The 13,238-nt window shown below is 41.2% G+C and overlaps 1 protein-coding gene across 1 annotated transcript; it reads left to right on the forward strand.

The window, feature by feature from the left end:
• The first annotated feature begins 8,350 nt into the window (after positions 1-8,350).
• On the forward strand, positions 8,351-9,403 carry mip40 (Myb-interacting protein 40). The gene has a single exon (XM_067772645.1). The coding sequence runs from the start codon at positions 8,468-8,470 to the stop codon at positions 9,278-9,280; it is 813 nt and encodes a 270-aa protein (XP_067628746.1). The 5' UTR covers positions 8,351-8,467; the 3' UTR covers positions 9,281-9,403.
• The last annotated feature ends 3,835 nt before the right edge of the window (positions 9,404-13,238 follow it).

Genomic DNA, 13,238 nt, shown 5'->3' on the forward strand with positions numbered 1-13,238 from the left:
TTATCGTTACAACAACAACAACGTCTACCCTGTAAAAATTGTTGCATTACGTGATCCATTTTCTTCATGTTGGAGTGCTCTAACAATACTCCTTTGCAATGCGTTTGCGGACCACCATCAGCCGATCATTGCTCGTTTTTTAGGCCCTTATTATGTATGTCACCGTGAATGTTTGCGTCGCATTCACTCACATTCACCCAGAATTCGTATTTTATAACTTCTTACGTATTCGCGTTCGTTCTCTTACGTAGTCACTACGTATTCACTGAGTATTCACTGAAATTGTCAAGCCACTTATTACTTTTGTTATTTCGGAAAAGTTTGCAGTGCAATTTTTTCGGAATAACATCGCTTTAACGAGCTGGCAATATTACAGGGAAACACCTGACAAGTGTAAATAAATAAAAAACAGTACTAAACGATTTCAATAATATTGATTGTGTTTTTAAAAGTGCCGAATATTAACCAGTAGCTTGCTAGGGTGTCGGTTTCCGGCAAATCAGCAAAAAAGTAAACAGTTCTTGATATGCTCTTTTGCATAACTATTTAATATGGTACATTCCGTGGCAATTCCGAGGGCAGTGTTTGGCATGCTTGCAGCCTTTTCGAGTAGTGTTTTTAAACTGGCTGCGAGTAGAACATAAGTTTATTAGAGAACATCATCGTCAAGTTTTTAATGTACATAAGTGGAATATATATTTCATTAGACGCTATTTAACAGCTACTTTGTTTTAACAGCATCATGAAGCTGAACCCTTTATTGAAGCTATTGCTCCTAAAATTATTTACACTGAAGACTCAAAGCTTGATGCTGACAGCCTGCAACGTCTGATACTACACTCACAGGTGACGGATGCTATAGTGGTATAAAATTTTATAAAAACTTTTAGAACTTATTTGCTTTTACAATAACGAAGAACCTTTGCCCGAAGAATTAATAGAGTAGAGTTGGTTCAAAGCTAATGCGGATGCATGTGAGCGTAATCGTAAATTATGGAAAGATGGTGAGTTAGCTGAGCAGCTATTTGGAGAATTACAACCAAAAGCAGCCAAATCATATGCAGCGCTTATAAGAGACTTGGCTAAGTATTTTCAGGAAAAAGTTAATTTTTATATTTATTTCATTGTTTTGTTGTTGTTGGTAAAATAATAGTTCATCCAAAAGGCGGGATTATTCAATAGTTGTTATTGTGATTGCAGAACAGTCCACAGGTCCAAGTGGCTTTTACGGTTATGGGCAAATCCCGGTTCCACCGGAAAGAGCATTTTAGTTATAGTATGAACTCCGTTGAAGTTTTTTACCTCCATACCTACTGCGCATTTTAGTCACAGCACCTTCTTTGTTGTATTAACGGTAAAGACAATGTTGTTGTTGTTGTATATATATTGTCCAATAGGTGCGACCGATCACAAATTGTCACCAATGAGCCAAGGAAACTTGTTGTTTGAACTTTGCTGTTTGAAGGAAATGAGTATTGATGGTCCTTTACCGGATATATATCCGGTATGTTCCTGTAACAAGCACCATTAACGTACAAGCTCGACCATCTCGGGAATGATTTATAATGACCACATTGAACCTTCTAGCCCATACCACCAATAATTTTTTCTGAAAGACTTTTATTACAAAAGTAATAACAGTTTAGGTCCCTGACTATAATTTTTATAGGTTTCGCTTATAATTGTTTTTTTATTCCTGTAAAGTTTAACGAAATATGCATCCACATTGAACGAAGCTCTAAATATAACCTTTATCAGCTGTCTATGGAAAATGTCGATCTTTTTTTCACGAAATGTGAAGATTCTTCAGTTTTTACTCAAAAATTATAAAAAAAACGACAATAAAAAAATGTAGTGAATGAAGCAAACGCGACCCAGAAGCAAGTGAATATTTTGACAGCAAAAATGAGTGTTCGTGACACTTTGCGTCGCTATATAATACCAAAAAACGTAAGACAATCACCTGCAGTCACCGATAGTCACTGAGAGTCACCGAAGTGAATGAATGCTCTTATATGATACGATTTTGGTTTCACTTGGGTGAAAGTGACTCTTCGCGTCGCATTGCGCTATACATAATAACGCCGTTAAAGACCGTGATCACGACACGATGACGATCGATCAGATTTGCCAAAAGTAAAATATTGCATGCAAATAACTGATAATAAAATTTTACTATGACAACTCTGATAAAATGCAACCGCGCACTAGTTTTATGTATACATACTATAGTATAGAGAAATATTAGTTTCTTTATTCAAGCAAATGCTAAATAACATAAGAATATTCGTAGTAAAAAATATTAAAGTTGTATTGCCCCTCTTCATTTACTTTCATTTTAAATTAAATTCACTCTGATAATTCTTTCCGACAAAATTCCTCTTTAGTACTTTTGCATATGATCCTCTGTGGGTGCTCCATGGGTTACTACAGTGAAAGTACGCTCACGTATGAACTCTATGGATACTCACAAAAAAAGCGAGAGTGGGATCACCTCCCTACAAGACAGGTACCCGTTACCTAATCGATTAGTTAATCGTCACCAATAACTTGTTCAACAATTATCTAATGACTTTTACATTGCTGTCGTGAAAAAGGTAACGCATGCGCTCTCTCAAAATAGTGTACGTGTGACTCGCTTTCTCGCTCTTACCTATTGTGTTTTCGACATTCCTTCTCGCTCGATGTTATTTACATTTTTAAGTTACTTCATCAGTTATGTTTTCGTTATCGCTAACCAAAACATATGCAACAACAACAACACGGCTAACTGGCGTATCGGTTACCTTCTATCAAATCGCTTTTCCATGAATGAAACGCGCCCTTTATGTTCAGATAATATTTAATTATAAATAATTCATATATACAATGTTTTTTTACAATTTAAATTATTCCCTTATTACTCTAGTGTACTTTACATATGTGTATATTGTACAAGCTAATTAAGTACAATAACGTCTATTAATAGCTGTGCCCTCTCTGAAACTTTCGAAGCTCAGTGATGACGCCCAATTTTTCCTGCGCTGGTGGTGTTGGTCAACATCAGTTTGCAGAGCCATATGAGTTTTGTAGGGATAATACCGGAAGCCCCAATTCGTGCTATCAAAGTCGATTTATAGGTGATATTGATCCTTTGGTCTTGACCCTTTTCCATAGTATGCTTGTTAGCGCCTTATCTGTGGTACTAAAAAGGCGGGGGGATAGTTGTCGCAGTTTTCTTATAATTTGAGCAAATTTATGTTCTTCCTTCAGCTACAGCTAGAATATTTGGAATATTGCTATGCGCACATCGTCAAAATCAAATTACCTAGAATGAGAAAGAAACTAATCAGTAAGGATAGATTAAAGTTTTTAATATATTTAACTCGAAAAGTGTTCTATAAATAGGGCTCCACAATTAGCTCTTTTCTGAGAGGCCAAAGACACAAGGGACTCAAGGAGATACTTCGCTGTTGCATTCATAGAGAACACAACATTCTAACAAGGGATAATTGATTGATGTTACGAAGGAAATTAGACGTGCTATAAAAACAAACAAATGCAGATGACTGTTTAATTCAACAACAACAACAACAACAACAACAACAACTGTTTAATTCATTATCCGAAGTTCTTGTATGGACGTACAGTATGAAAAGTGCAAAGTACTGCTAAAACTGATTTCCCCGAGTAACCCGGGAACGAATTGATGTGACTACGCCTATCCTTATTTAGCAGCAGGGTCTAGAACCAGTTCCCTGTTGGACAGGAAAATAAACGTTTGGTTATCTCCAAGTTGATCATATGCCATTACAGAATATACTCGTTTGCTGCATCCGACCAGTACATCCAACTTTCCAGATTTTCTGGGCTCAGCAAGGGTATCCTCCTGAATGGTGCATTTGATGCACGCTGCTGCCTGGCTGCTCACCCAACAACAGAAGACACGACGGAACTTTCCTTGGGACACCCAAGGTCACTAACGCTTCTCATGGCTCCAGCGGGTTAGGGGGCTTAGAGTATACCCGCGGTAGGCATGTCTGCGTAAGAGGGTATTAAAATACCAAATTGGTTCAGGGGGTTGTGTAGCGCAACCCGTTCAATGGGTTGCCAGCGCAATATATAGCTTCTCCAACCCAATTGTGAACCTCACCTACCCGTGGCGAATCCTGTTTCTTTAACAGCCGAGGCTCTGGCGACCCCATGTTCCTTATGGATCTACATTTGAAGGCGCTTAGTTAGCTGACATCGCTTACTTAAACGGTTGATTCTAAAGTAAAAACCAAAACCAAATATAGGTTAGGTTGAACTGGCGGGTTCATGACGACCTCACATAGACTGAATGAGTCCGTAGTGTTACCAGAAGTTTGTTTTAACGACCAAGCTAAAAACCCTATCAACAACCAGGACATGTTATAAAATAACTCCGTCCTCTTGACAAATACCAGAAGCTTCTTAGAACTTAAGCCACTTGCTGCTTCTAGATCTGACAGCTGTCAGCTGGAGTCTTAGCCTGATAAGCGCAGGACACGAGCACAGAACGTAATCGATCGTTTCCTCCTCCAACCCGCACTTCCTACATCTGCTATCACTGACCAAGCCTAATTTAAAGGCATGTGACGCCAGAAAGCAGTGTCCAGTAAGAATACCCGTCATGAATCTACAGTCTACAGTTTAATGATAATGCAAATATAAGAATCAGTGTTTATGAATAACATATTTTAATTAATCTCTTACAACAACGTGATCGGTGGCTACATCGCATGTAGATAGTGTGGTGTTCCACCTTGTATAAACGTAGGTACTGTATGTGCTCAACCGTGCAAATGGACATAAGCAGTAACGTTATTCACAAAAACATAGCTTGGTATTTGTGCAGGCATCAATATAGCATACATTGGTCCAGTTCGGTGTGCACCAGCCACTGGTACAAACACTTTTGAATGCATAGCTTTCATATAGATTGGATGTCCAGCAGTGCTCCGGTTGTGCCAAAATGTAATGGGCTGCTCAGTCTCTTGGTACGGCTGTATAGGTATGGGCGGGTGCAATGTATTACTAGTCTGCTCAAGATCGTATGGTACATAGATGGCTCGAAGACGCCAGAGAGGATTGGAGCCAGAGTTTTCGGACCCAGAGCCAAAATATCAGTAACTCTAAAAGCACATCCGAGCATTTTTAAGCGGAAGTATTCGCCATAAGTTAGTGCGCTAAGCTGAAACTTCAGCGCAGGGGCAGTCAGGCCCCACTAAAGGCATTTGCGGCGTTCGAAATAAAGTCAGCACTGGTCCTTCAGTGCGTCGAAAAGCTAAATTAATTAGGAGCACACAACGTAGTACTGTTGCCCTGGGTCCTAGGCCACAGGGGCGTAGAGGGTAATGAGCAGGCGGACTCAGTGTTTAATTTATTGCGTCCCTCCCACAAATTGTCATCCTCCCAGCAGATCCTTGCAGCGGGTCTGCGCCATACTCTCCTGTTGTTGTTGTTGCCATACTCTCCTCTTCCGGGAAGGTATCGACCCCAATCCGGGTCCTTCTCCTGACCTCGGTCCTGAGAAATGAATTTGCTGCGTTTGCTGGAAAAGAATCTTTTTAGGACGGTCATATATATAAGGGCCTGGAATATTTCAATGAACTTCCTAATCACATAAAAAGTAGTAATAACTTCAGTACTTTTAAAAAAAGTTTATTGGAGCATTGTAAAACCCTTCCAATAAGATAAAGTTTTTCTCCTCTTATTTTTTACATGATATATCCGATACTGGAGCGCGAAAAGGGAATGGTAATATTGGAAGCAGCAAAATACAATGCATCCGGCCCTAAGGAAAAGAAAATCGCAGGGGCATTTATTAGCAGAAAGGAGGGAAAAGGGAGAACACTGGCGCAATATGCCAGGCCTGAGTCAATCTAAGTTACTGTTAGGGGGTTACAGCACAACTCGATATAGGGCATTAATAGGCCTCCCAAAAAGATAACCTAAGAACCCTAACGGCTATTCTTACAAGACACTGTAGACTGAACAGTCACATGCAAAAGCTGGGTATAATATCGAACAACACATACCGATTTTGTGAAGGATCAGCAGACGGTGGACCATATCCTTCTAGATTGCGGCGCAATTTCAAGGCGTAGGGCTAAGTTTATGGGCTCACCATGGCCAGATCATTCCCACATTTAATCCCTCAAGCCAAGAACACTGCTGGGGTTCATCAAGGAAGTCGGCTAGGATGAGGTGCTGTGAAGGAGATGTGCAAGTCACTGTGCAATCATCAATAAATTATCTATCTATCTACGTTCCGGTAACAAGCACCATTGTAGTACTAGCCCCACCATCTCGGGAACTATTGATATGACTACATTAAACCTTCTAGGGATTGAATATTAATAATGCCGGCAATGCGAAAGTCTGCTAAAATGTACCATTCTCCATGGAATGCTCGATATATAACTTTCCACGTTTTGAAACAGTGATGAAAAGAGCAAAATTTACTAAAATTTTAACTGGCTGTGGGTAGTAAGGTGTTTATGTCCTCTCTTAACGCAATGTAATGACAACTGCGATGCAGGGAAAACGACAAAAATCTTGCAAATCTACTGATAATAATTAATTTTTCCTCCCCTTCTATGCAGTTCTATGCATACATACATATGTATTTTTCTCTCCAAACGCTAATTAAAAAAATTAATTGGTTTTCACATGAACTTCGAACTCTGTCGTATTTGCATTCTACAGTTGATTATCAACAAAAGCATGACAAATTATCACTAAAAAATTCATACAAGTTGCTTATATATTTAATATGGTAGCCAATTTACTTACCCTTTTTGGTGCGATGATTCCTGGACAATCGGGCCTGACTAGACGCGATTTTTTTTGCCTTAAGAGAGCGTGCTTAACGCGAACCATATCATGTTATGGCACACCTTTGGTGATGCAAAAAATCAAAGACATTTCTGCTTCTAATGCTTCTAGGATAGCAGCAGCAGCTCCCAGTGGCGCCACATAAATAACAGTTGCATGCCGATCAGTTGCCTTTTTTGCTCCGGCTACCTATTCAATTTTAATTCACATTACATTATCTACTATTGCAATTTTAATCACTACAAATCAATATAAATTACCGAAGCAAATACTGGCAAACCAAGATGCGTAGTTCCACCCTTTTTTAGGGAAATACATCCAACCAGTTTGGTACCGTATTCCAAAGCATGTTGGTTGTAAAGTACCTTGTATCCTTGGCAAATGACACGTGAATCTGCATTTAATGTTACATTTCCTCTGATTTTGGCATATTCTGAGCTGAATCGCAACCCGGCGGAGATGCTATCTATTAGAATAATATAACATTTTTTTTATTATTTAAAAATGCACATACGCATGAATGAAAATCAGAAAGTAAATAATGTTGTTGTTGAGGTAGCGATAAGGACACTCCCCGTTATCGACTTTGTTGGTCCTTTGCCGGATGCAGATCGGGTACGTTCCGGGAGCCATTAAGGTACTAGCCCGACCATATCGGGGGCAATTTAGTTGACATGAAACCTTGTAGGCCATCCCGTCGATTCTATACCACTTAATATGGTAACGATTTAAAAGACGGTGCACCACCTAATTTTTATCAAAAATTATCAAACGTGGAATCAAAAGACGCGCCTCGAGCTCCGTTTTTATTATTATTTGATATTTTTAAATTAGGTGGTGTACCGTCTTGTAAAACGTTACCCTTAATATTATTTTGGGCGAAGGCCGCCAACGCAAAAAGATGGTCTCTGCAGCAAAATTTTTAATTTCCGTCACATGTCACAACTAAAATTAACTTAATGTTATTTTGGGCGAAGGCCGCCAACGCAAAAAGGTGTCCTCTGCAACAAAATTTTTAATTTCCGTCACATGTCACAACTAAAAGCACAAGATATTTTTCGTTGCAAACAAATATATTTTTTTTGCGTTTCAATGTTTTCCGGAATAATTAATGAACCGTCATTTCGATGACAGCATGAAACGTCGATGGGTTAGTGGAGAGCGAAAAAAGTTTTGAATGTGTGGGTGAACTGGTTACCGCCGTATTGTAGGGCTACTCCTCTCCTAGGACATCGCATTGTTAATTGGAGCAGATTTTTTGTATGAATACAGATTAGTTTTGGAACACTCCTATACTCCCAAAGGAGTATTCCTTTACATTATTTATTGAGTACTCGCGTTTTTTTTTAAGGGTAATGACGAATATTGTAGATTAAGCATGTGTAAACGTGGTCTAAGCTTCAAAAAATAAATCATGGCGGCCAAAGAGAGAACGGTTATACCTTGTAAGTGATTTTATTACGATAGAACGGTTATACCTTGTAAGTGATTTTATTACGATGTTATCGATAGTTTTAATTCATCCGTAAGTTTGTATGGCCTTTGGAGTTTTCCACTGAAAAATTTTTAAATTCTCATTCGTTAAAATACAACTTAGTATATAAAACTATAAATAAACTATTGAATTATGAAAACTCCACCACATCGTAGAAGAGGCCAAAATGATGATCAACAAGCAAGAGGTAACTGTAGGAATATTTTAAATGAGCCGTTGCCTTATTCTGAGGACGATGGAAATGCTACAGAGGAAGATTTGCCCCATCGTGGACGTCCTCCGAAGAATTTGAATAGTCTACAAAGAGACACTTTATCACCGCGTAGCTCACCCCACAGTAGTTTATCACCAAAAAAGTATTTGACACCAACGAACCGTCGTAGACGTGATGATCAATCCTCTGTTGCTAGTGGGGAAGAAAACAATCAAGTGGCAACAGTACAACCAACACAAAAAATACAAGCAGAAAGCTTTGTTATGAAGCTATTCGATCGTAGTTTGGATCTCTCAAAGTATACTGAACAAACAGCCTTGTACCCTATCTGTCGCGCATGGATGTCTAATCAACCACGAAATTCAAATATTCGCAGTTATCGCGATAGGAGATCACCTTCGCCCTTTAGGCGCAATAATAACGCAACAGACATGATTGAGAAGCTAAAACGTGGCGAATTAAGAGAAGTCAAATCTATGCCTGCACCAAAGTCTCTTGATATAACCAAAATACCCATTATAGAACGTGATGAAGTATATAGTACAAAGGATATTGACGCCGAAGTTTTTCGAAGTGATGAATTACAAATAAATACTAGCAAAGATGAGCTGCTGGGCTCACATCTGAATAAATGGAGAGCAATAAAATCAAGTTGGATTAAACAAAACAAAATGTATCAGAAGCGTTACGAACTTAACCACCTAATATTGCAAGAACTATTTAAACCGTAGCTGTGACAAAGAATAATTATTTAATTAATATATAATAACTTAATTAATGATAACTTTCTAGTTTGTTAGTATTAATCTTTGACCCAATATGTGTATAAAAAAATAAAACATGAAAACTGTCAACTATTTGTTTAAAAACACTCTCAAAAGCCCTACGTTTTTCACGGTGATAGGGGGTGGGGGGATGTCCAAGAAGGTTTAATGTAAATCGTTCACGAGATGGTCGGGCTAGTACCGTAATGGTGCTTGTTACCGGCACTTACCAGATCTATATCCGGCAAAGGACCATCGATAACACTCCCCAAAACATTCGGGGTGTGTTGTTGTTGTTGTAGCGATAAGGTTGCTCCCCGAAGGCTTTGGGGAGTGATCGATGTGATGGTCCTTTACCGGATACAGATCCGGTACCATAGCACCATTAAGGTGCTAGCCCAACCCCATCTCGGGAACGATTTATGTGGCCACATTAAACCTTCATGCCATTCCCTCCCTACCCACCCCCAAGTTCCATGAGGAGCTTGGGGTCACCAGAGCCTCGTCTGTTAGTGAAACAGGATTCGCCGCGGATAGGTGAGGTTGACAATTGGGTTTGGAGAAGCTATATATTGCGCTGGCAACTTGAAGGGTTGCGCTACACAGCCCCTTCAATCTGGTATTTTAGTCGCCTCTTACGACAGGCATAACTACCGCGGGTATATTCTGATCCCCTAACCCGCTGGGGGTTGTCCTTATCGTTAATACAACAACAAATCGCAAAGCCAGGACTCCATCACTTGTGGATGAACACAAGTTGTCGAAATGGGAGGAGCACTTAAAGAATTGTAACCTCTCTGCCGGTGTAGGTAAGCTTTGGTCCCCCTTAAAGTCCCTATCAAACCCGACTAAGCACAATGACAAAAAATCCATCGCCTTTGGCGGTAAGGTGATGGCGGATGCGAAAAAAATGGGCGAGCGCTTTTTGCCGACAATATGTAATGCATTCTATGGTTGATAAAGTCAAACGGCGGGCCAACAGACGCGCACACTCGTAATCCCCGAAAAATGGCCAGGGTGGTTCCGCCTGGGGAGCCAGCTAACATTGGAGATTCTTATCTTACGATATCTCTCCTATCACCAGCCATTCTGCTTCCCTATTTTAATGCAAATTTGCGTCTTGCAAACCATCAGCATGGCTTCCTGTCCGTGGCGAATCCTGTTTCATTGACAGCCGAGGCGCTGGCGACCCCGAAATCCTCATGGATCTAGGGTGTGGGAGGGCGGTATGGCTTAGGAGGCCGCATGTGGTCATAACAAATTGTTCCCGAGTTGGTCGGGCTTGGTATTGGAACTTACCGGATCTGCATCCCGCGAAGGACCATCAACACCGATAACACTCCCCAACTCCTTGTTGTTGTTGTTGTAGCGATAAGGTTTCTCCCCGAAGGTTTTGGGGAGTGTCATTGATGTGATGGTCCTTTGCCGGATACGGATCCGGTACGCTCCGGTAAGTGAGCACCATTAAGGTGCTAGCCCGACCATCTCGGGAACGATTTATATGGCCATATTAAACCTTCAGGCCATCCCTCCCTTCCCACCCCCTAGTCCCGATTGGGTTTGGAGAAGCTATATATTGCGCTGGCAACCTGAAAGGGTTGATCTACACAGCCCCTTGAATCTGGTATTTTAGTCGCCTCTTACGCCAGGCATACCTACCGCGGGTATATTCTGAACCCCTAACCCGCTGGGGGATCCCCAGCGCCTTCGGGGTGTGTATTTATCGTTAATAAAACAACAACAACAACACACATGTAAATTGCAGATTAAATCAAAACCCCCACTATACGACAGTACTCGTTGCCTTAGACATGTAAAAAGCTTTTGATACGGTCGACCACGGCACGTTACTGCAAGACCGGGAAGGGTCAGCCCTTCCCCCAAGTCTAAAATGGTGGACCGCAAATTATCTGTCTGGTCTACAAGCATCGGTGCAATTCAGGAACATACCATCCAAACCAAAAAGAATTAAACAAGGGGTCAAACAGGGTGCTTCCTATCCCCCCTTTTGTTTAACTTCTACATATTAAAGCTACCTTCACCACCAGATGGAGTCACTATCGTTTCCTACGCTGATGACTGCACAATAATGGCCACAGGCCCAGCCCCACAGATCGATGAGCTTTGTAACAAAATAAACCGCTATTTCCCTGATCTCTCCAATTTGTTCGCCTCGCGAAACCTGACATTGTCACCGACAAATCATCGGCGACCTTATTTACAACATGGACGCGCCAAAAGTCAACCATATTGAACATCCACGTCGATGGCACTACGCTACCGACTGTGTTACACAATAAAATCTTGGGTGTGGCATTCGATCAGGATCTACATTTTGGTGAGCATGCAACCGCAATTGTACGGAAAATCAGAGCCGTAATAAAATCCTCAAATCTCTTGCCGGCAGCACTTGTGGTAATGACAAAAAAACGCTAAGGTTGCCCTTTACTACTTACAAAGCAATTGGCCGGCCGATTGCATGCTACGCGTCCCCGATATGGTCGCCAAGCCTAAAGGTTACTCACTGGAAGAAAATACAGGCCCAGAACACCACCTACACAATGAGGCGAGATTACTCCCCATTAGGGAGAGAAATGAAATGCTAAACAAACAGTTTCTGTTGAATTCCCAGAAACCTGGGCATCCCAACAGACATCTGATAGATGAGGATACACCTCCTAGAGCCTAAGGGGTGATCTCCGTAAGCATTATGAGGAAATACGGCACCTGAGGCAACAGCCATATGAAGCAAAAAAGCACAGCACAGCGTCAATCATCTTCGAACTGGGTACTGTAAAAGGTTAAACTCTTACTTATCGAAAATTAATCCCGACATACAATACATGGGGTGGCCCAACTAGCAAATGCGGAAGCACCCGTGGAATACACCGAGAGGGTAAAAATCCAGAGATTTATAAATGGCATACGGGACGTGGAAACGAAGCGAGCTACACACGCAAACACAAAACCTACATTCGCAGGAACGGTATCACATGCATTGACTCTGGAAACAGCGTCACTTCTGTGTAAGCCAGCTTCCAAAGCACGCCGTGTGGAAATAGAAAGGCCAGACTGGGTGAACACAATATTGGAGGCGCTGAAAGGATCGCAAAAGCGGAGTGACAGAGTATTCAAATGCTTCAAATGCGGGAAACCAGGTCACATTACACGTCATTATGGTTTTGATTCTAGTTGTTTCAACAGCACGGGTGGTCTTAAGTACAAAGCTTGAGGAGATGAGCAAGAGCGAGCTAGATGTAAAGATCGGGAACTTGTTCCAGCTAGTGAATGTCCTGTGGTATCGAGCAGTCTTACCGTCAGAGGGAAAGTGGATGGCAAGGAGCGTGTACTGACTGCAGATACGGGCGCATCTCATTCTTTGATTCGCCAACAATGGCGCATCACCCGACAGCTCCGAGACCACTTCTGGAAGCGTTGGGTATCAGAGTACCTACCTACGATGACACGGCGTGTAAAGTGGTGCCAGCGTACAAATCCAATGGTTAAGGGAGATCTTGTGTTCATTTGTGACCCAAACGTTCCACGAAAGGATTGGTGCCGCGGCATAGTAGAAGAGGTGTATCACGGTCGAGATGGTGAAGTGCGTCAAGCTGATGTGCGCACAAGTTCAGGTTTACGGCGGAGAGCAGTATCGAGATTGGCCATTCTTGATATTGATAATGGCGAATCGAGTCGATCCACGGTGGTAGGGATGTCACCAAAGCAGCACCCAACTACCCTATAAAAATATGCAGTTTATTTTCACTATACTTTGTCAAATATGCATTGTTTCTGTAATAACCTTTAACCTCTAATTGCCTTTTTTATCTATGTACGAATTTTTCAACTATGTTTTTGTTGTAATATCCCGTTTGTTAGATTCTTTCGTTTGAGTATGTACGTATGTATGTGTGTCACGTTAGCT

The sequence above is a fragment of the Eurosta solidaginis genome, chromosome 3, assembly GCF_040869045.1.
Source record: "Eurosta solidaginis isolate ZX-2024a chromosome 3, ASM4086904v1, whole genome shotgun sequence".
Lineage (NCBI taxonomy): Eukaryota > Metazoa > Arthropoda > Insecta > Diptera > Tephritidae > Eurosta > Eurosta solidaginis.